The 23226-nt window shown below is 60.6% G+C and overlaps 3 protein-coding genes across 3 annotated transcripts; 1 reads left to right on the top strand and 2 right to left on the bottom strand.

The window, feature by feature from the left end:
- Positions 1-437: 437 nt before the first annotated feature.
- Positions 438-5867, bottom strand: EEF1AKMT4 (EEF1A lysine methyltransferase 4). The gene is made up of 3 exons (XM_066325854.1): positions 5542-5867; positions 4399-4682; positions 438-1977 (listed from the first exon to the last, which is right to left on the bottom strand). Exons 1-3 carry the CDS (start codon positions 5711-5713, stop codon positions 1675-1677), a joined length of 759 nt encoding a protein of 252 aa, XP_066181951.1. The 5' UTR covers positions 5714-5867; the 3' UTR covers positions 438-1674.
- ALG3 (ALG3 alpha-1,3- mannosyltransferase) lies at positions 5812-8933 on the top strand. Its single transcript, XM_066325857.1, has 9 exons — positions 5812-5978; positions 6407-6506; positions 6594-6741; positions 6917-7077; positions 7216-7336; positions 7601-7806; positions 8026-8102; positions 8295-8439; positions 8544-8933. The coding sequence occupies exons 1-9, from the start codon at positions 5828-5830 to the stop codon at positions 8731-8733; spliced, it is 1299 nt and encodes a 432-aa protein (XP_066181954.1). The 5' UTR covers positions 5812-5827; the 3' UTR covers positions 8734-8933.
- A 382-nt stretch (positions 8934-9315) lies between these two features.
- Positions 9316-17873, bottom strand: VWA5B2 (von Willebrand factor A domain containing 5B2). Its single transcript, XM_066325856.1, has 21 exons — positions 17623-17873; positions 17063-17224; positions 16522-16747; positions 16262-16416; positions 15697-15828; positions 15460-15584; positions 15157-15333; positions 14970-15080; positions 14643-14845; positions 14232-14346; positions 13973-14158; positions 13716-13875; positions 13350-13639; positions 12024-12249; positions 11587-11934; positions 11379-11516; positions 11183-11302; positions 10860-10937; positions 10587-10656; positions 10245-10353; positions 9316-9951 (listed from the first exon to the last, which is right to left on the bottom strand). Exons 1-21 carry the CDS (start codon positions 17759-17761, stop codon positions 9343-9345), a joined length of 3879 nt encoding a protein of 1292 aa, XP_066181953.1. The 5' UTR covers positions 17762-17873; the 3' UTR covers positions 9316-9342.
- Between the last annotated feature and the right edge of the window lie 5353 nt (positions 17874-23226).

A 23226-nucleotide genomic window follows, 5' to 3' on the forward strand; every position in this document is an offset into this window, starting at 1 on the left:
CCTGGCCCGACCCCTCGCTGGCAGGCAGCTGGAGCACCGGAGCGTTTGGCAGCATCACCGGCCGCTGCAGTTCCCTACCGGCAGCACCGGGGCAGAGCCCACCGGGGCCAGCTGCAGGTGCCTGGGGGGTCCCAGCACTGCCCCTCGCTTGAAGGGTGGTGGGGCTGGGGGAGAGTGGGGAGGGCAGGGACCGGCCTGAGTCGTTGTTTTTAATTTTGTACTTTAATTTAATTTTATTTTTTAAGAAGCTTCTCGGGGGGTTCTGATGTGCATGAGAAACTTGTCATCTTTTTCAATAACCTACGAGTGGCATTTATGGAGACAACGACGCAAAAAAAAAAAAAAAAAAAAAAAAAACCACAAAAAAAAAAAAAACAAAAACCAAAAAAACACAACAAACAAACAAAAAACCCCAAACAACACCACCAAAAAAAAAAAAAAAAAAAAAAAAAAAAAAAAAAAAAAAAACCACAAAAACTGAGGAAAAAAAAAAAAGAAAAAAAAAAGAAAAAAAAAAAAAGATACTTGTGTCATGATGTTCTATGAATGATCCATTGTAAATTTAAATGCCATTTTTCACTGTACTGGTGAACAAAATGCAATGAATAAAATACATTCATGTACCCAGGTGAAGCCGGCAGTCTCCTGCTCCTTTCTGTCCCTTCCTTGCGCCAGCTCGTTTTTGGGGTGTCTGTGGGATGGGGTGGCATGGCCAGGGTGAGGGTTGACCCCAGAGCCCTTTGCTGGCTTCTGGTACAGGGGGAGCCGCTGTCTGACCCACTTACACATTCTGCCTGAAATAGCAGCCCAGCAGTTTGCACCTCTGTGGTGTCACTGCCATCCCACCCAGGAGGGGTCCCCTTTGCCCACCCTAGGGGGAGTTGGTGCCCAAAGAGCCTCTTGGGACACTGCCAGTGGCACCCATGCACCTGCCACACCAGCACACACGTGCAGCCAGTCCCACCAGCATGCAGTGGCCCACCCGTCACCCACCCTGGTACACACGTGTCACTGTGCTGCTGGCCCCAGGCACAGGGGGACACGGGCCAGGCATGTGCGACACATCAGGACTGTCACCAAAGGCAGGAGTGGGGATGGATGGGGACAGAGGCAGATGTGCCGTCCTTCTTGCCCTGTGGCACCTCCTGCCACATTCCAGCCTGGACCCCCATTACTCGGGTGAGGGTTACAAGGACACGATGCCCTTGCACACCCCCATGGCCAGGGAGGCTGGGGTAGGGGTCCTGGTGGAGGGTGGGGTGGGGGGGTGAAGCAGTGGGCACTCCCAATCCTGCCCCCCATACTCTGTGCCAGCACCCCCCCTTCTGCCCTCAGCCTGGCTGCCCGTGCCAAGGGGAAGGGATGGAGGCCAGGGAGCCACTCCCCACAAGATGGATGGGTGAAATTAAACCCGATTTGGTTTCATTACTGGCTGCAAAGCCTGGAGTCCTGGCTGCTCTCCAGCTCAGCAGGGGAAGGCCAGGGAGGGGGCACAGAATCACCGGAGCATCCCCGTGCCCCCTGGAGGAGGTGAAGTATCCCCCTCTTTCCTCCCATCACCCCCATCACCGGGCAGCTTTGCAGGGGGATGCAGTGGTTCCCTGTATCCCACCTGTGAGGATGGAGCATCTTAAGGCTTTATTGGGTGGGAGGAGGTTGGGACAGCCCCTTGGGTCACAGCTGGATGGCAAGGAGATAGTCCTCGTCGTCCTCCAGGGGGGCGGGAGGCGGTGGTGGGGCAGGGGGCGGGGGGGGCTGGTGCAGCCGGTGCCCCAGGGCCACATCACGGGGGTCCAGGGGCTGCCCCTTGCGCATGACGTAGAGGAAGTAGTGGAAGGCACCGGCGTCCCCGTCCCCACAGGCAGCGTGGCGCAGGGACCAGCCAAAGGCCTCCTGGGCATAGTGGGGCTTGCGGAAGTGGGGCTGGGCGAAGGTGATGGAGATGAAGCAGCCCCCTGGGCGCAGCACCCGGCTCACCTGCGTCAGAAAAACCCCCAGGATGGGGTAGGGGAACACAGTGAGGTTCACTACTTTGGCTCCATTCCCAGGGACCCCATCACTATATGCCAAAGACCCCTCCCAGCCTTTCCCATCACACCCCCAAAATCTCCTGTCCTAACCTTGTGTCCCCAAGAGACATCCCGGTTCTCACCTGTCTCCAGACCACCCACAGGGTGGGGCAATCACAGGGGTGAACAGGGGTCCCCATGCCCCACCTCTCCCCACACCCCAAAACCCTTCATTCCCAGCCACAGCACACAGCATGGAAACCCAACCCTGGCGCGGGGAAAAGCATTACCCTTCTGAACACAGGGCCCCTCAAGCACAGCATGAGACACCCCACCCATCTCACCCACCCCTCCCTGTGGACCACCCAGTACTACCCCACCACCAACACGCAGACTCAGAGGGGGATGCAGGGGCTGTTTGATGGGAAAGGACTCAACCTTTTTAATCACCATTTTCTCCCTGCTGGAATTAAACCCCGCTAACAGGATGGAAAAGAACATCAATTTTCTTGCTTGGCTTTATCCAATGTCAAAAGGCTTTTACGGCCAGCACCCGCGTGCTCAGCATGCAAAGGCAGTGCCCGGGGCGGGCAGGCGTCCAGCCCCCTCCCCAGCACCCTGCCCCAGGCGGGGACACCCCCAGACCCCCCCGGCAAGGGCACAGAGTTACCGCTGCAGGGGACAGGGCTGGGGGCCAAGTGGGGGGTTTCCCGAGCTCTGGTTTAATCCTGGGAAGCTCCAGCTGGGGAGCTCTGGCTGGGGCCAGCAGAGGGAACAGGCAGCCTGTGTGTCCTCCCCTGCCGCAGCGGTGGCTTTTGAACCAAACCTTACTGGTTTCGGCCAGGAAAAGGGGAAGGCAAGGTCCCTGCATCCCTCTCCGGGCACCCAGCTCACTATCCCTCCTGCTAAGCAAATCTGCCCTGGGAAGACCCCACAGCTTCCCAACCTATGGGCGAGGAGGGGGGTCCCCGGGGGTGGGGGCAGGCAGGGATCTCCGGCTGGAACTGAGCAAGGCATCCCGCATGTCCGCATCCCATCCCTCGTTAATAGAGCAGTAATGGCCGTTGCTTAGAGACGAGCGCAGGAAACCTTCCCATCCGTCAGCTGGAGCTGGGGGGGCCAAGGGGGGCCGCTTCCCGCTCCAGCACCCGCCACACCCGCTGTCCCCAGTTCACTGGGACAGGGTGTCCCTGGGGTGTCCCCGCAGGCAGGGTGGATTTTCAGGACCTTATATCCCCCCCAGGGAGAGAAAGACAGAGGCTGTGAGCCCCCCAGTGAAGGGGAATTGGGGTGTGAAGGGAGGTACCACAGATGGACCCCTCTGAAGGGACCCCCCAAGCAGTGAGCGAGTGGGAACACCCAGCGAATGTCCCCGGGGATGAGGACAGCAGGGACCGGCTGCGGGTGGAAGCTGGTACCCAGCAATGCTGGGGGAGGGCAGGGATTGAGCAGAGGATTAAAAAGGGAAAAAAAAAAAAGGGAAAATTAAATCCCTGCCGTTTGGCAAAATGACAAGGACAGGCAGCAGCACTGGCAAGGAGGGCAGGGCATGGATAGCGAGCACAGCCCCACTGCCCTGCCGGGGGTTGCGCTCCCTCACAGGTTCAGCGAGGCAAGAGAGGATTGGGAGGGTTGTCAACAGCCATGAGCACCCTTCCAGCGCCCCGTGCCTGCACCCCAGGGTGCCAGGGAGGTGCAGCAATTAATTATCCTGGCAGTTATTCCCGCAGGGTGGGAGAGGCTGCCAGGATCTACACCCCCGCGCCGGGACAGGTTCAATCCGGTCCCGACGCCGCCAATTAACGGGGCCCCGAGGCATCACCGTCCCCGTGGCAACGCCATGGCCCTGTCGATGCTGATGGGAGTTGCCATGGCAACACCAGACCAGATGATGGGGACCCCGGCTAAGGCGATCGAAGCTGGGGCGGGGGTTGCGGGGGAGGCAGAGCTCTCACAGCCCCACGGTCATCACCTTGCCCTGGGCAGGCAGGGCCACCTCGGTGTGTCCCCCTAGGTCTCCTACAGCCACCCACACTAGGACGGGGCCCATTTTTCCTTCCAGCTCTTTGTATTTAGCATGCAAATAAAGAGAGGGGTCATCCAGTCCTCCAGCAGGACTCAGGGACACATCCTGCTCTATCCACCTCCTTGGGGAGGAAACGATGGGGTGTAAGAGGGGGCAGTCTCCCACCCCCAGGAGGACTGGGAGCCCCCCAGGTGCCCCCCTGCAGCACAGCGGAGAGGGTAGCACTGGCTGGGAGGACAGAAACACCGGCTGGGGCACCCACAGGAAAGCAAAGTGCTGAGGAGGCACTCTGCACCTTCCCCCACCCCAAACGGGGATGGGGTCCACCCTCTGCACCCCTACTCAGGTCCCCCCACCCCATACCTCTGCCAGCACCCGGCGCATCGCGGCGGCCGCCTGGGGCGAGACGTGCCAGGGGTCGGTTTCCTCCACCATGAGCACATCAAGGGTGCCCTTCTCCAGCACCACGTCGAAGGAGGCGTCGGGGAAGGTGAGGGCGCGGATGTCCATGACGGCCCAGCGCAGGCCGGGGCAGTGGGCGTAGCGGGCGCGCATGGCCGCGATGCAGGCGGGGGAGAAGTCGATGCTGGTGACGTCGGTGTAGCCCAGCTCGTACAGGTCGTGGCTCAGGGCGCTGTTGCCACAGCCTGCGTGGGGCACAGCTCACACAGGGTTCGGGGTGCCCGTGGGGGTGCTGGCACCCCAACTCTGTTCCCTGTGGTCCAAGGGAGGGTGCGGGTGGGCTCGGGCTGCTGGAGAGGGTCACGGCTTTGATGCCAGTTAGTGGGTATTGGGCTAGTAATTAATTATCCCTGTCCTGCAAGGTGAGTGCTTTGGGCTCCTATCCTGGGGCAGCCCTGCACACCTGATCATCTCACCTTGGGGTGGGATGTGTGAGGAGGCTGGAGACAGAAAAGAGGCAGGAGGCGTCCCCAATTATCCCTCCCGCAGTGCTGTGGGGCAGGAGCCGGCCGTGGTCCCCAAGAGCCTGCTGGATAACTCCAGTGGGAAATTACGGAACTTCGGCGAGGAGTTTAACGGGGTGCAATGGAGAGAGGAATGCAAGAACTGATGTCTCAACAGGACGCGGGGAGACACGGGGAGAGCCCTGCCAGCAAGCCCTCCCCGCGGAGCCGCTCCACCGGGGCTCGACCGCTCACCGAGGGGCCGAGAGGGATCCCGGGGAAGGGAGCGGATTTGGGGGCTATTAAGCGCAGCTGGCAGCAGCTGATCCGCTAACAGGATCGGTGATTACACCCGCTTAATCCCGCCAGCCTGGCGGCGGATCAGACCGCAGGTGGGATTACGGGGCGGTTATACCCACCCCCGCCGCCCGACAGCATGCCTGGCAGCGGGGCCAACCCGCCGGGCCGGGCTGGGCGCAGCTCCCGGTACCGGCCCGGTGCTACACCGCCCCCTGGCGGCTACCGCCAGCGCATTCACCGGCGGGACCCTGAGCCCCGCCCGCCCGCCCTCCACCGGGCACGCCGGGCACGGGGCACGTACCGAGGACGAGGATGCGATCACCGGGGCGCAGCTCGGGCTCCAGCTGCGGAAGAAACCGGGAGAGCCCCCCAAGCCACTCGCGGGTCTCGGCGCCCTCCTGCCGGTACAGCGCGTCCCAGAACCGGCGCCGCCCGTACCGGGGAGGGGCGGCGGGGGCGCGCCGCCGCTCCATGCCCGGGAGCGGGGCGGGAACAGCGGGCGCCACGTGCGCCCGCGCCCCCACGTGCGGCTTCCGGTCCGGGCGGGTGCGCCTCGCTAAGCGCTCCGGGCAGAAACACGGAGCGGAATGGCGGCGGGGCGGGGGGCGGCGGTGCTGCGGCGGGCATGGCGGGAGCGGCGGGCGGCGCTGCTGGAGCCCCGCTACACCCCGCTGGTGGCCGCCTGCCTCTGCTTGGCCGAGGGCGGCGTCAACCTCTGGGTCATCCGCAGGGTCCCTTGTGAGTGCCGGGGCACGGCCCGGCCCGGCGCTGCCTGGGGCTGCCCCCGGGGATGGCGGGGCCGGTCGAGGACGGCGAGGGGCGGTCCGGGGGCAGGGACAGCTCGGCCCCGGGGTGGGAGATGATGGCGGGGCTCGTCCTGGGGCAGCGCGGGGGGCGGGGATGCCGCGGGCAGGGGCCCGGACCTGCCCCGGCCCTTCGGGTGACAGCGTCCCCCGGTCAGGGGGATAGGGGTGGGCGGGGGCGCCTGGATGGGGCCAGGGAGGGACCCGGGGCTCCTGGATGTGGGCGGCAGGGAAGAGCCTGTGCCGACAGCATGGCAGGAAGGCGCAGGGTCAGGCCGGCGGGTTTGGAGCTGGGTCAGCCCCCACGCCCCCTGCAGTGCCCTCCGGGACCCCCGAGCCCCATCTGACCCCGCCGTCCCGCAGACACCGAGATCGACTGGAAGGCCTACATGCAGGAGGTGGAGGGTTTCGCCAACGGCACCCTCGACTACACCCAGCTGAAGGGTGACACCGGGCCACTAGTGTGAGTGACAGGGACACGCAGCTCTCCGTGACCAGCGGCTCCCGGCGGGGCCGCAGGGCCCGGCCCCTCACTGCTGTCTCCCCACAGCTACCCCGCCGGCTTCGTTTACATCTTCCTGGGGCTGTACCATGTCACGGGCCGCGGCTCCGACATCCGCCTGGCACAGTACCTCTTCGCTGGCCTCTATCTCTTCAACCTGCTCCTCGTCTTCCGCATCTACTGCCGAACCAACAAGGTACCCTGAGGCCAGGGCTCCTGCCCCTCGGGACCTGCCCTGGGGAAGGCCCTGCTGAGCCCTCACTCCGGCGGAAGGGACACAGGGTCAGGGCTAAGGTTTGGACGAGCTCAGTAGCAGCAAGGAATTCAGGACAGGCTGCTGATGACCCTTTTGTGTCTCTGTCCCCTGCAAGGTCCCGCCGTATGTTTTCTTCTTCATGTGCTGCGCCTCGTACCGCATCCATTCCATCTTTGTCCTGCGGCTCTTTAATGACCCCGTGGCCATGGCCATCCTCTTCCTCGCCATCAACCTCTTCCTGGAGGAGCGCTGGTCCTGGGGCTGCCTCCTCTTCAGGTGAGGGGCGGGGAGCTGCTCTCCGTGATGTGCTTGGGTGTGTGAGCCAGCTCAGCCCCAGGAGGAGGCTGCGCTTGGCTCAGGGGCTGCCTGGGCTCCCGTGTGGGGTCCGCAGTGGTAATGCAGCTTCCTGCTCAGCCTGGCTGTGTCGGTGAAGATGAACATCCTGCTCTTCGCCCCTGGACTCCTCTTCCTCCTCTTGCAACGGTTTGGTCTCCTGGGCTGTATCCCCAAGCTCTGCATCTGTGCCCTTCTCCAGGTGGGTCCTTGTTAGCGCTGGCTGCAGCAGCGAGGAATAGTGGGCTGCCTTGCCAGGCTGAAGAGCCATGGATGGAGACAGTGGTACCAGCATCTGTGGCCTCTCACAGCAAACTGGGTGTTGTTAAATAATCTAACTCGCGTGACTTTCATCTTTGGCTGAATGTCCCTGTCACCACACATGGCACTGGGCTTCTCAGGAGGTAGCCAGGATAGCAGTAACTTGGTGTAGGGCTCTGTGATGGTGCTGATATGTCCCTAGCAGGTGGTTCTGGGCCTGCCCTTCCTGCTGGTGAACCCCATGGGGTACCTGATGCGCTCCTTTGACCTGGGCCGCCAGTTCCAGTTCAAATGGACAGTGAACTGGCGCTTTCTCCCAGAAGAGGTTTTCCAGAATCGACTCTTCCATGCTGCTCTGCTCCTGGCTCACCTAGCAGGCCTGGGGCTCTTTGCACTGCACCGGTGGCACAGGTAAGACCTGGGGTTCCCCACGGGTGTTGATCCCTGCCAATCCCATGTGCAGGATAAAGATCCATGACTCCCCTGCCCCTGCAGTCCTGGGGTTGCAGAGGAGGACAATTACTGTTGTATTTTGGGGAATGTAAGACCCAGGTATTGTGGCTTACAGGGGAACGTTGCGTTGGGAGAGGGTTTCAGCAGCTGAGATCAATGTTTGTTCTTCCCCCTCAGTTCCAAAGAGAACATCCTGACTCTGTTGAAGGATCCTGCCAAAAGGAAACCTGCATCCCCTCGCTTGACTGTCAACAATATCCTTTGGCAGGGTGGGCAGTAAGGAGAGAGGGAGAAGGCAGGGCAGGGAGATAGCTGGTTGGGTTCCAGGTCATGCAGTGCTGTTGTACCAGCCTGCCCTGGGGAAAGGAGCTATGCTAGACAGCTGGGGAGATGTTGTGGGATCACCCCTCCGGCCTCCTGCGTTTGCCCCCTTAATGCCAGTGCATGGATTGTCTTCATCCTCTTCTCCTCCAACTTCCTGGGCGTCTGCTGCAGCCGCTCCCTGCACTACCAGTTCTACGTCTGGTATTTCCACACACTGCCCTACTTACTCTGGTGCACCCCGACCACCAAGCTCGCCCACATGCCCAAGTACGTGCTGGCAGGGAGAGGGAGCACCCATCTGCTGGGGGTCTGGGAGTGAGGATGGCTGGTGTGTCCCCCACACTGACCCCCAGCTTTTCCTCCCTGCACAGGGTGCTGCTGCTGGGCGTGATCGAGCTCTGCTGGAACACCTACCCCTCCACAGTCTGCAGCTCCCTTTCCCTGCACATCTGCCATGGACTCATCCTGCTCCAACTCTGGTATGGCACAGCCTCTACGCCAGTGTCACACACCCCTCCACCGAGCAGGAAACCCACAGCCATGTCCAAGAAAGCCCAGTGAGAGTGGGGGTGGCTGGCTGGTGGAAATTGGCCTCTGGAACTGCCCCATCTGCCTGTTCTTTTCCCACTTGTCTCCCAGGCTGCCCACAGCAATCCCAAGAAGGCCATGAGCCCTGGAATTGTGCAAAGGGGTCAGGTGTGGGCACCCCCAAGAGGCAGGACTTCCTGAATAAAGGGGGCTTTGTGTGCCCTTGCCCAAAATCCTTGTCCTGTGATGATGTCAGAACAGCTGTTCCTGGACTTGCCCTGCCTGAGGGAAGGCAGAGCAGCTTCTAGAGCCACGGGTGCTCTTGCTTCCAGCTGTGGGAAAGGGGTGCCCACGGCTGGGCAGCAGCCTCTGGGGGGAGGTTACAGCAGAGGAGCTGCAGAGCTGCTTTGCCTCAGGGTTTCATTTGCTTTGATGGAGCCCAGGAATCCCTCCAGTACAGTTTTCCCTATTCCACTGCCTGCTCCCTCCCACCAGAGATGGCTGGGAAGGAGGTGACCCCCTCCTAGGATTCTGGAAAGTCCTGCCATGGCCTGAATGGAGCCAGCAGCTCTCTGCTTGTAACAGATACACCGGTGCAGGTGGCTTGGAGCCAGGTGTCTTTATTGGCCCCTCGGGCAGCCGTCAGACGTTGTTGGGGTTGTAGCACAGCATGTTCAGCTTGATGTTCTCGTCCCAGTGACGCAGCAGCAGGAACAAGTGCCGGGCTGCCCCTTTGAGGCAGCCCACATCCACCCCCTCGGGCAGGCGCTGTGCCTGCAGCCACGCGTCCGCCTTGGCTGCCACCAGCTCCCACTCCTCAAAGAACCCGGCGCAGCGATGCTCCAGCCACGCCAAGGCCACTGCCGTGGCCCAGCTGGCACTCTCCAGATCCTCTGGGCCCACGTCCTGACAGCTCACACTGGCCTCAGAGGGGGCAGCTGAGTGGGGCCCGGTGTCGGACTCGGAGCCGTGCCCACTGTCCGCCTGTGCCCACACGGCCGCGCTGGGCACCTCAGAGCAAGTGCTCCGGGATGGGGGTGAGCTGGGCTGCGGGGCTGTGATGGGCTCCTCACCCTCCTCAGCCCCAGGTCCTGCCTCAGGCATGCTCCTGGCCCCTGGGGACACGGGGCTGAGGCTGGCACGGTGGGAGACATAGGGGGAGGCGCGGCGCAGGCGGTCCAGGGGGATCTGCACCACTTCAGAGAAGCTCTCGGTGAGCTGGAACGGCCCCCGGGCTTGCTGCAGCTGCACCTGCAAGGAGAGGGGACAGATGAGTGGAGGGGCAGGCAGGGGTGCAGACCCACTGCAGCAGAAAACGCTGGGGGCTGTAGGAGTGTCCCTCCCTGGGGCACAGGGACAGTCTAATGCCCCCAGAAAGCCAGCCAAGATCCCCAGAGACATTTAAGGACACAGCAGGGCTAAGCAGGCATCTCCTGGGAGCATCTTCTGCTGCTTGTGCTGCCAGGCATGACCTGGATGGCCCCCAGCAGGGCAGGTCCCCCGTCTGGGATGGGGACTGGGGACAGGGAGCAGCAGGTCCTTACCAGCGGGAGGTAGTCATGGCTCGCGTGGTTGCTGGAGTGCTCGCTTCCTGGGCTGAGGCACTGCGGGCGCAGCACCAGGCTGGGACCCCTGCGCCTGCTCAGGCTAAACCTGTGAGGTCACAGGCAAGATAACAGGATTGGGAGGAATTCCTGAAAGGCAGCTGGACACCAAACTGCTGCAGGGAAGGGGCTGGAGAGCCAACCCACCCACCCACCCCCACTTATGCTGCAGGAGCTGGCAGGGGGCATGGGACCAGCAGCTCCCAAAAAGTGGCACTGTCCCCCTCTCCCCACGACATGCCAATTTTCGGTCCCTTGCATCCCTGCATCCCACAGTGTCACCTGGAGCCTGCAATGCTCTCTGTGGATTTCTGGGAGCCCATGGAGGTGGTGGAGGGGCTGGATGGAGGCCCTGCAAGGGGGAAGAGTTAAGCACAGTGGGAACATGATGCACCCAGAGGTGTGTTGCTCTGCCCAGTCCCGGGGAGGGCAGCTCAGCCCATGTGCCCAGGGTACTACTGAAGGCACAGTGGCTACTTCAATTGTGGCAGGGCATCAAGGGTACCCCATCTCCCACCCTCATCCAGCCCTTGGCCCCCTCCAGCCTGGACACACCGTTTGAGTAGTTCTGTTTTTCCCAGCCAAAGGTAGGGGAGGAGATGCTGCCCAGAGACCTGGCAATCTCGTCTCGCTCTGCAAAAGAGCAAAGTCTTGTGGGACCCTGGGCTCCAGGGACCCTCACGGCTCACAACTGCTCTCAGGGCCTGCTATACTGTCCTCCCACTCCCTCCTCCCCACTACGGGGCAGATGTGTCTGTCTGGATATCCACAGCACTCTAGGCAGGACCAGCCCCACACAGCCACCAGCTGAGGGTCTCCAGAGACCCCAGTGCAGATCCCTGGACAGCATAAATTGACATAAAGGTCTAAGTCAGTACCTGCAGTGCCAGGGGCCTCATCGTGCTCCTCCACATCCTGCTGCTGCCCCTGACCCGCTGAGGAGCTCCGGTGGCGCCAGTTCCCTGCTGCAGCAACTCGTGGCCGGCTGGCTGAGCCAGCTGCAAAGAATGATGCCACCTGAACCCTCTGTCCCCTTGCTGCCCCCTCCTCATCCCGCCAAGCCCCTGTCCGTACCTATGCCCCACACCTCGGGGGCTGCAGGCAGGGCTGCCTGCGTGGCACCGTCCACGGGCACCAGGCGGGTGTAGAGGGAAGGCACGTTGCAGGCTTTGCTGGTTTGCACGGCTTTCAGGCGGAACCGGCGGGCGAAACCTGCCCGGAGCAACGTGGTTAGAGCGGGGGGAATCCCGGAGGCGCACCGGGGAGACGCACCAGCACCCACCCTGCTCCAGCTTGGCTTCCCGCTGTGCCACGCTCTCATTGTCCCGCACGACGGAGCGCGCTGCCAGGCGGTGCAGTGGCTTGTCCCAGGCTTTGGCCACCCGCCGCGGCGGGTCCCCCCTGCCCGGCCCGTCCCGGGGCTGCAGCAGTGGCTCCAGCGAGGCTGTCACTTCCCAGGACACTGGCTTGCCGGCTCGCAGCGCGTGGATCACCACCTGGCAGCGCAGGGGCGTGCTGGTATCACCCAGGCTGGGCTGCTCTGGCTCGGGTGCTGCTGGCGAGGCGCTGAAGAGGTAGGAGGGCTCCACCAGCATGTCCCAGTCCAGGTGGGTGGGTGAGAGGAGGTTATCTGGGACACAGCAAAGGTTATCTGGGCTCAGCAAGGCAGGGGCACCTGGCTCCATCCCCACTGCCCTCGTCCCCTGAGCCAGCACATACTTGACTCCACTGCACTGGGCTGCATTTGCCGTGGCTGGGGTCCCAGCTCATCCAGCCGCCCCTCCAGGGACTGGTTCCTCTTCTGTGACACCTTTTCCAGGGCCTGGCAGAGCTGATGGGCATCCAACTCCCCATGTGGCGTGGAAAAGCTGCGCCCAGCCAGGGCAGCACGTGCCAGCACCTTCTTCTGCCGCGCCAGCTCCTCCGTGCTCAGGGCCACCGTCACCTGCGGAGGGGACAAGGCTGCTGGCAAGCCCAGCACTGAGCCCAGACTGCACTGAGCAGTGCTAGGGCACCTGTGCCTCTCCGGCTTCTGGCTGGAGCCTTGGCTGTCGTCAGCCCCAGTGCTCTGCAGGCTCGCACCAGCTGCCTCCCAGGGATGCTGCTCTGGCACCACAGACATGGGAAGCACCCACACAGAAGTTTGCAAACATCCCTGGAGACTGACTCAGGCTGATGCTGGAGTTGCCAGGGATTTGTGTGTGTGCAGAAGTGAGGTTAGCTATAATACTCAAGCTGGATAATGTTACAGTGGGATGCATTCCCTGGTGCAGAGTGATGTCCCTGCATCGAGATGCTTGCCCTAAAAGCCATGTCAGGGCAGTGGCACCCATGCCACCTCTTGCCTCGGCAGCAGGGAGCTGGGAGGATCATTTACTCTGCAGGGAAATCACTTACGCTTGACATTTCAGCAGCAAAGGTCACCAGCTGTGCTGCTGTGTGACAGGAGTGGGTTACTTAAGCCGTGCCATCGGGAAGGAGCGTGTCCTAGTGCTGGGTGACAGCTGGTCTCACCAAGCCTTGGGGCCATTGTCACCAGGGTAGCTGCCTTTCCCCATCCCAGCCATCCAGCTGGGTTTTAAACCCAGGTATGAAGCAGCAGGGATGTGGCCCATCACTAATGAAGTGTCTGGCAGAGTTAGCTGAGGGCTGAAGGAGCCAGGCTGAAGCCCAGCCAGCCAGCCCTTCCTCTCCAGCTCAACAAATTTGTTACGTGATGCCAGCCCAGCTATTTTCATTTGCTTTCTGGAGTTTTAAGGTGTCACTGAGCTGGCTCAGGGATCTGTTAGACACTCAGCTGACTGCTGACCAGGGACACTAAGGGACCAGCTGCTTGTTTCCCAGCTGTCCCACTTCAGTAGAGCAAAACTACCCAAGGAACATCCTCATGGCATCCATTGCTGATCCTTGCTTAAAATCCAGGCTACAGCACTCTGCTTCCCAGCCCAAGGGGCAGATGCCTGGGCACAACAGGGCAGTGAGGCTCCAGCTAAGCCATGAACAACCCCCACACCATGAGCCCCTGCACCCCACTGGCATCCTTACCTTGGTGCCAGCTGGGGCAGAGGGCAGCGGGGCAGATTTGGTGGAGGACTCGCAGAGGGACAGGCTCTTCTGGCCCTGCTGAGAGGTGACATCAGCACCAGGAGCTGAGGAGCCACCCTCGGGGGCCACATCCCGGGAGCCAGTGGATTCACTGCTGGTGGAGCTGCGGGAGAGCAGCCCCTGGCTGCGGTCCGTGCTGACAGAACAGTGTGTCAGGACATACTGCTCCTGGATGTAGGAGGGCTGGTAAATCCGCTTCCAGATGTCTCCCCCAGAAAGAGGATCAATACCTGCCCGGTGAGCACACACCCTGTCAGCCCATGGCTCTCACAACTGCCCCCTGCCCCAGCTCTGGACCCTACTCACTCCGCTCTGACACCTCTGTACTTCCAGCAAAAAGCTCCAGGGAGGCATCCCCAGTTCCTGGGTTGCTCTGGAGTGGCTGGTGGCTCTCCCCAGGGCTGGGGATCTCCTGCTGGGAGAGAAAGGCTGAACCCCGGGAGCTCTGGTGAGCCCCTTCCTGGCCCTAGGAGAGAGAGGACACCACCATCAGCCCCCCAGCCAGGGGAGCAGATGGTAGCACTGGGACTGTGCCACCCTCCCCAGGCCACGGCTGGCTGTACCAGTGGGCGCCTGTCACCGAAGCGGGCGATGCTGTAGAGGACACAGTAACTGACGAGGCGGTCACCGGGGTAGAGGGCCGGGAGCTCGGTGGGCGAGAGCAGAGCCTCCATGCTGTCAGGGACGTACCAGTCGATGGTGATGTCGCTGATGGCTGGCTCAATAGCCTTCTTCAGGGACTTGATCAGCTGGGGTGGGGAGCGGAGACAGTGTCAGACACGGCGGTCCCCGGTGCCCCCCATGCCCCTGCCTGGGTGTTACCTTGGGCTGCAGCCTCTCGGCCGGACTCAAGAACTCGGCACGGCCCCGGCTCACCCTGGCCATGGCCTTCAGCAGCCGCCGGCATGCCCGCGGGCCCATGCCAAAGGTGAAGCACCTGCACGAGATCCAGGGGATGGAAAGCCAGGGCTGGGAGGGGAGTGGGAGCTGGAAAACCCAGTGGTGAGCCCTTTAGCAGCGATGGGCAGGGGTGTCTCACAGCCAGAGTGCTGCCCTGGCTCTGTACTGGGCTGGGGCACCCCAGGAAGAGCTGAGCCAATGGGCTGAAGGATGCAATACGGACACCCTTGGGGCAGATGCAGGTAAGATTTGAGGCTGCACAAGGAAAAATCAGGGAGAACAGCACGGGGAAATTAGAGAACACCGAGACGTGCCACAGTGCCCGGGCTGTACCTGACAGTGCTGGCCTGCCTCCGCACCAGCCGGAGGATCCTGCTTGCACTGCCTGCTGCTGCACTGGTGAAGAGGAATAGCTGGCGAGGGTAGCCGTGGTGGAGGGGCTGTGCCAATGCCCAGCCCAGGGCTGCCAGCAGGTTGGTGCCACCAGGGTCTGCCCGCAGTCCGCCGAGGTGCTCACAGGCACGCCGCAACGTCTCCTGTCAGCACAAAGAGCCAGCCTTGCAGTGGTTCCCTGGTTCACCAGCCCCCACCTCCTGTCAAGGAGTTGGGAGGAGGAGAAAAGGGGTTAGTGGATACCCAAGATTTGCCTGTGATACTCACGTTGCTGCAGAGGCGACTGGATGGGAAGATTGGCTTGATGTCAGCACCGAAGCTGGCGAGGTTGAGCAGTGTTCCTGATGGGAGGCTCTTCAGGGCCACCAGCAAAGCCTCCTGAGGTGATAGCAGGGACCAGCTGCTAAAGGCTGGCCAGCCAGGGAGCACCCCTGGACCCACAGCCGTGCCTCACCTTGACCTTGTCAAGGCCAGGGCCACTGATGGTGTCACTGCGGTCAATGAGGAAGAGGATCTCACGGGTGACGCTCTGCAGGTCCCCGGGGACGCTCTCCACGGCCGGGCAGAAGTTCAGCATCAGCACAGGATTGGGGAAGATATCTTTGTGGAAACGCTTCTGCACGAAAGCCACCTGAAGCCAGGCAGGTCACAGGCTTTTCCACACCCTCTGGACCACACCAAGGTCTTCCTCACCCACATCCCACCACCTCCCCCTTTCCTCCTCCTGGCTGGGGCAGCAGTAGCTGTGCCCTGTCACCTGTCTCTCGCCACTGCCGTCCTTCCTGGCAATCCGCAGGAAATCCCGGCGGCTCCGGATGTGCGCCTCGTACTCAGGGTATGTCATAGTGCCATTCTCAATCACCAGGTGGGGGCTGTGGGGCTCTGGGGGGCACAGGAGAGTTTCAAGCCACCCTGTGCTGCAAGGGGCTGGGGGATGCTCTCGATGTTTCTGGGGTGATGCCTCAAACCCTCCAAGGGCACCATCTCCTCTCACCACAAGGGTAGAGGATGATCTCCAGGTCCCTGTCATAGCGGTGGGGCTCGGCTAGGGTGACACAGGTGGTGGTGGCAGAACTGGCCCAGGGGTCGGCATCAGCTCTCAGGGCATGTGATTGGCTCTCCAGCCCTGCAGAGAAGAGAAGGCAGTAGGTAAGTCCCACACAACCCCCCTCCTGAGTCCCCTACCCACCAGGCCCCACAGCAGTGGCTTGTCCCTGACAGAGCTAACAGGATTGACTGGGCCAACAGTAAGGAACACATCCCCACCAACCAGCCATCTTCCCCTCCTCACCCATCCTCTCCCCAGTGCATCATATCACCCCAGGGAAAGAGGCTGCTGACCTAGAGCTGCCCAAAGGCACAGGCAGGGTGACTTTGAGGGGTCCCAGCCCCAGGGATGCAAATGGGAAAAAAAGGGCTTCTTCACCTGGAGGGAATGCAAGAGGATGCCCAGGAACAGGCCCTCACATCCTCCCAGAAGGGAGGGACCAGGGAACATCACCCGCATTTTGAGGAGGTTTTACACAACCAACTGATAACACCCAAGCCACCTCCCCTACCTGCAAGCAAGCAGGGGCCCTTCACCAGCAGCTCGAAGGCGAACTCGTAAGGAAAAGGGTTGTAGGGTCGTCCCCGAAAGACATCCACGGTCTCCACAGGCACCACAGTGGGTGACTGGCTCCGGGCACCTGGCCCCCCAAAACAGCTGGTGGGGCTGCAAGGGGAGAGGGGGTGATGGCTCCTGCCCCCCCTCCCTGCTCGCCCAGCATTGGCATCACCCCCCTGGGATTGCAGAGACTGAGGAAGCCATGAAAATCACCATAGGGCCAACCTGTCGTCACACAAGCTTGCCGGCTCGCTCTCGGGGTCGGCAGGGACGTGGGGCGTGAGGATGGGGGGCAGGAGGAGGCGCAGGGCCCCGTCTGGCAGCGTGGGCAGCTCCTGCACCGTGTTCAGGGTTACAGCCAGGCTCTCCGACGGGCACAGTGTGCCAGTGACAATGATGAAGGTGGAGCGCTCCATGTCCTCATCCAAGACGAGGTGGCCTGGGCAGGAGAGGGATGAGGGGAGGTCAGCGTGGTATGTGAGGTTGTGGAGGAGGTCATTAGTGGCCCTTCTTGCTCCCAAAGGTGACAGCAGAGCACAGGAGTCACGGACGCTGTGCGAATGATGGCAGATACCCAGAAAAGGTAGAGGGAGGGGAAAGGAGATATTGGAATCTCCAGCCCCAGTGACCTGCCAGGCACTGGGGTGGCTTGGTAGAGGCTCTCAGCCCCTCGTATTCCCCCACACTTCCCCTGTGCCTTCTGAGCCTCCTGGGCAGGAGCACCCAGCAGCACCACCCGTGCCGCGGCACTCACCGCTGGCGCAGCGGCGCAGGCGGCCGGGGCTGGGGCTGCACTGGAGGCAGCAGTCCTGCACCCGGTGCCGGTTCTGGAGCTGGAATGTCACCCGCCGGCTGCCCACTGCTGCCTCAAAGCCGGCCACCACCTCCGACTCCTCCAGCGGGTAGATGAAGATGCCTGCAGGCAGAAGAGAGCCCCGAGGCAGATCCCGGCACAGCCATTGCTGCTGCACGAACAGCCCATGGGAGCCCCGCTGAGCCTGTCTGACTCCAGCACCACTGAGACGCACGCGAGTGAGACACAGGAGCTTCCCAGAGCCTCGCTAACCCAGAGGGAGGATGAAATCCTCCTATTCCTCTGTGCTGGGAATCTGTTTGTTCAGTCTCACTCTCCTCCTGCCCACAGTGTGTGACAGTGCCCCACCTCTGCTGGCCTCTGTCTTTGCTCCCCAAACTGAGTGAGGTTTGGGGGCCGGGACACAGGCGAGTTGGAGACAGGACGCTCTCCAGCACATGGGCTTTTAAGGGGCCATGCAGGCAGCCTGGGTTCCTGCTAGACCTGACAGCTCCCCTTACCTTCCACAGGCTCCTTGTGGGGGTTGGTGTACATGAGGTGAGCAGTGATGCTCAGGGAGTATCCATTGGCACAAGCCTTCACCGTGGAGCTCTTCAGGGGCAGAGCCTCCCAGGATGAGAGGGCGTAGAGGCCTGGCATGGTCCCTCAGTGGGCAGCTGTGAGCAGAGGGAAGGAAAGCACTGGATGCTCAGGGTCAGGGTCTGCTGGAAGGGGCTTTTGCCCACAAGCCATTTTCATCTGCCCAGCCAGCAAGAGGGAGCAGGTCTCCCGCCCTCCCACATCCCAGGCTGCTTTTCAGCATCCATAGAACACATAGACCTGGGCTCAGGTCTCTCTTTGGACCCTGGCCCACCTGCAAACCAGGTCTGGAGCCACAGGAGCCCACAGAGAGGTCAACAAAATTCCTGTGGGCAGTGGTTATATGCAAGCCCCAAGCCCTGGCAAACAAGCAGGGAGCCCTTGACAGAATGCATAATGGCCAACCACATGCATCCCATCTCTCAACTGCCCCAGAGCAGCCCCAGAGACTCTCCAGGCCATCTCCTGCACTGGCTGGAAGAGGAGCATCAGCTGCTCCCATCTCTATTCATCCACAGAGGTTACCAGGGTAATTTGTTAAAAAAAAAAGCCAACCAGAAGGGTGAGAAGCCCACGGTGTAACTAGGACAAAGCAGTGAGCAGTGTTTGCTGGGGGTTTAATAATTAACAACAAGGTCAGTGCTGCACGGAAGAACAGCACAGAGAGGAATGCACTGCAGGGTGGAGCCCGACAAGTGGATGATCATCACCCTCTTTGCCCAGAAATGGATGTGTCTGAGGTCCACCTTTTGGCAGGAAGAGAGGTGGCTGGGGATGCCTTCCAGCCATGGCACCAACCCACTCCACACCTCTCTTCTCCTTGGGAAAAACACCCAGGAGCAGCATCACAAATAATTGTCTGGAGTCAAGGCATCTCTCCAACATGACCCTGTGCCGTCAAATATTTGTGTAAAATATTGCTGTCAGCCTTAGCCCTGGCTGTGTGGATCCGAGGACAGTGTGCATGAGGTGTGCTCCAGACGTGGGTCTGCATCTCTGCCCCAAGCACCTGTCACCCAGCAGCAGCAAGGCCCCCGCCCCACGCCATGTGCTGGTGCTCCAGCACACAATGTGCCTGGGGCAAGGACAAAGCCAGGCACAGGTGAGCCATCTGGTGCCCCCACTTCAGTGGCCTTCATCCCGGGAAGAGCTCATAAGAGCTTTGGTAACAGGAGGCTCGGGGTGCCTGTCACAGAGCATCCTTGAAAACAGAGCAGGGCTGCACCTTTGGAGGCAGCACCGGGACCAAACTCTCAGCTGGCACGAAGCATGGAGCCTGGGAGAAGCGCAGAAGTGCATTAGCAACGTGGCTGCATCCCAGGAAAATCAGTCCATTACACCAGAGGAGAGCCATTTATGTGCTCAGCTGGCATTGCAGGGTTATGCTGGCAGATCCTGGCCACCCAACCACGCCCCATCATCACCAACCCTCCGTCCTCTGTGCAGGATGCTGCATGCACTGCTGCACCCCCCAAACTGTGCTTCCAGCATATGAGGTGGCACAAAGTCCCTGCACAGCCTGCTGCTCTTCCACACTTGCAGTTCCACAGTTGGGAACATCAACAGCTGGTTCCTGACCACAGCACCCAAATGCAGTCTGGAGACCAGGACGCCTCCAACCCAGCCACACTGAGCCATTAAAGATGTATTTCCTCCCAAAGCTGTTTAATTTGTTCCCAAGGCACCCAGTTTAATGCTCAGCAACATGCCCACTATTTGCCGTGCAACCTGTCGGCCGGGTCACTGCCAGCTTGTTTACCAGGGACTTACTGGAGAAGCCATCCCGGCTGCTCTTTATCACTTCTCTTTACATTTACCCTCACAGAGTAAACAGGCCCCATCTGGTCCTGCCATGCTTTGTGCTGGCTGCTCTAAGCTCCGTGGTAATGAATAAAACCAGACCTGATGGTCCTCACCCCAGCCTCTTCATCCCCTTTCCCTGGGGCAGCAACTTGACCACAGATGCCAGTGTGGCATCACCGACAGGTCCCCAGCCCTCTCCTCATCCCCAGCATGAATTCCAGTACCTTTACAGCCCTCTCTTCTTCCTCTCCTCCTCCTGCGGCCTGCAGGAGCTGGTTTAACCAGCAACAACCCCAATATAGAAGGGCTACAGCAGGCTGGGGGCTGCTCAGTACTGGCAGCTAAAAACTGTCTGTGAAGGCGAGAAGGAGTTGACTCTTCCCTAGGTCAGAATAAATCAATGTTTCTCTTCTCACTTGTGGGTAGGCTGAGTTATCCAGCAAGGCTGCTTCAGGGAGGCAGGTGCCTGAGCCCAGTGGACCCTCCTTAGTTGCCTGGGGAGTTGTCAGAGTTTCACCTGCTGCAGCAACAGCCACCGAAGCTGGGGTTCAGCACAGTCCAGGGGAGGGAAGAGGCCAAACCAAACACAGGCAAACCCAGCGGAAATTTCCATTGGTGACAGATACACAGGCATGTTCAAGAGAAAGGATGAAAAGAGAGGAGCCCAAGCTGCAAAAGTGCCTGGAGTGAGGAGCCACTGCTGCCCTGGCTGCTCAACTGCGTTACCCCCTGCTTCCCTGGTCTCCCCTCCCTGTGAGACATGCCATGGGGCACAAAGGCAGGAGAGCAGGATCCAGCCCAACTCCTGGGGCATTGAGAAGGCCATGGAGGCAGGAGGTGATGGTGCTGTTGTCCTATACCCATGGGACACACCACTTTGCAGAGCCCAAAGAGGAGCGAAGGGGAAAGGAATTGCTGGCTGGGGCAATGGACTGTCTCCAGCCTGTGGTTGCCTCCTGCTTTGTCTGCTGGGGAGTGGGAACAGAGAGCAGAGTCCACTGGACACGCGCGTGCAAGCCGGCACTCACATACATCCAGGACCACCACATCCAGGAGCTGTGCTCCTGCTCTCGTGTGCACAGAGCCACTAAAATCCCGGGAAAAACCCATCCTTGTGTCAGGGAACAGGAGTTACTTGCCCTCAGTGCACCCTAACACAGGCACCCCCCAAAATCAAAGACTCAGCCCCATGGATTTCCCCTGACAAGGGCAAATCCTGGCAGGGCAGCCCCACAGAAGGGTCCCAGTGTCCTCTACCATGGGACAGCTGTGCCGTGGGCCAGGGACTGGTTGCTGATAACCTGGAGCATGTTCCCAGCAGTTACTGGAGCCAGCCCCGTCAGTCCCTGCCGGATGGTGATTTCAGCACTTTTGTGGCCCTGCTGTCTCATCTCCACCTCTCACCCCTCCTATGACCCAGAGCTGCCCTGACAGCGGATGCACAACCCCACAACCCTGGGACACTGAGGAATTGCGGCTCACCCTCAGGGTCCCAGGCTACCATGGTCCCTGCCCTGCCTGCCCCTGGCCCTGGTCCTTACCTGGAGGAGGATGAGGATGACACAGAGGCTGCCGGCTCCTTTCAGCACCCGCTGAGTCCCTGCCTTCTGCAGAGCCCTTTTCCCTGGGGATGGGCTTCCCTGTCCCGCTGTCTGGGCGGCTGCAGTACCCGGGGGATGAGCGGTCCTTCCCCGCCTCTCCCTGCTGCAGGCTCCCTCTCTGGCACTGGCTCCTTCACCGCCCTCGCTCCATCCCTCACTCCCTGTGCCAGCAGCAGAGCTGCTCCAAGCCCAGCCTCATTAAAGAGACACACTCCCTATACCGACACCCTGGGGGGGTGGGGGGGATGCTCTCCCGGGGAACTCTGGGGGTCTCAGGGGACAGCCAGCACCTTCAGAGAGTGACAGGCACCAGTCAAGTGCAGAGTCCATGGCTGTGGGCTGCTCTGTACCCACAGAATAGCAATGTCCAGGCAAACTAGGGTACTGGTGGGACCCCTGGTGATGCTGCAGTGAGAAAAACCACGGGGTTTATCTGACTGGGACATGTAACCACCCCCTGTGTGCCCCCCCCCCCCCCCCCCAACAGAGCATGAGGCAAAATAGCCCACATCAACCAGCTGAACTCTCCAGTCCAAATCATGTTGGCCACAAGTGTCACAACCAGCTTCACTAAGAAAGGTCTCAGCTGCCCTGAGACCATAACAAAATGACTGGGAGCAGATAGATGCTCAACACCCACCACAAATCCAGATGCTCTAGGGTACCACTGGGCTTTCCTCGTCAACCTCCATGTGCTGCAGTGAAATCACAGCCCTGAGGAGCAGGAAAGAGAAGGGATTCAGGGACAGCCCAGCTTTTGGGTGACGAGTGTGACAACAAGCCCCCCTGGGGAAGGTGCAGACAGTCAGGAAATCCCAGCAAAGTCAGGACATGTCTGCTGGCAGGGAGATCTCACAGCCCAGGGTGCACTGGGAATCTCTCAGCCACTGACAGCCTCAGGTTCCCAAGCAGGACCAGAGAAATCCATCAGATTTGGGCTAATCCCTGCCCTGCCTTTCCCAGGCAGCTCCCTGTGCTATAGATAGGACTGTGCTGCTGCAGCTCTTTTTATAGAGCACACAGAGAGGAGTCCCCCCCCACTCCTGCAACACAGAACCCACCGTCACAGCCACACCGAACCTGGAGCCAGTCCAGGTACAAACTGGGGCAGAAAAATCCAGCAGCACCACAAGGGGAGCAGTCCCCAGTCCTCAGCCAGTATTTTTAGATCTCACCTTTGAGGTGACCCATATGCCACTACAGCTTCAGCTCCTTGACACGGGTTTCACAGGTGACAGCAGGAGCAATGGAGGGAAATCTCAGTGGAAAACGCCCTTTACTGCACATGGCAGCATGAGACACACTCCTCCTTCCTGACCCCTCACCCTTAGCTTTAGTCAACAATTATCTGGCCAAGAGGCACTCTGTGCATCCCTAGGGCCCTTGCTAGAGCACTCTGAGCCATTCCCTCCCCCATGTGAGATGCCCCATGGCATATCACTTCCCCTCCCGGTGCAGAGAGGAGAGCTGAAACGTGCAGCTGCTCCCCTTCCCTGTCCTTTACAACCACAAGAGAAGGATGCTAATCCATGTGTTATCCCCCCGTGACAGCCACCAGCTCTGGGAGCTGCTGGAGGCCCCGTACACACCAGAACACATCCACACAGCCTGCAATGTGCATGGCACTCCTGCTTCCATCATCACAGCAAAAGCCACAGCTACTCCAGCCCCAGAAAAAAAAAATCCACAAGCTTTGATTTTTCTCTGAGATATCATTTCTAGGCCAAGCTGAGAGGAAGAAAAGCGTCCAAATGTGAGCACTGGTTCAGTGCCACCAGCCGGGGTGATGGAGCTTGGCCAGCCCACAGCGTCAGACGTCGGCCCTGGCGTGACAGCAGGTGAATAACAACGGCATGTGCAGTGCTGGGGACACAGCTGAGGCTCCCCCAGCAGGCTGGCAACCTTCCGAAGGGCTCCATCCCAATCTGCTCCCAGCAGCATCAGGCATCAGGTGTTTGTGTCCCTGTTCGGCACTGTCACATCTTCCCTACAGCAGTTTATCACACAAATAGACTGGGAGAGCTTGGCATCACTTTTCAGCAGAGTGCTGAGATAAGACGTGTTAAACTCTGCGCCCAGAGGCCCAGCTCAGCCATTCAGCATCCTCACACCCCAGTAACA

Source organism: Sylvia atricapilla, chromosome 10 (genome assembly GCF_009819655.1).
Source record: "Sylvia atricapilla isolate bSylAtr1 chromosome 10, bSylAtr1.pri, whole genome shotgun sequence".
Taxonomy (NCBI): Eukaryota; Metazoa; Chordata; class Aves; order Passeriformes; family Sylviidae; genus Sylvia; species Sylvia atricapilla.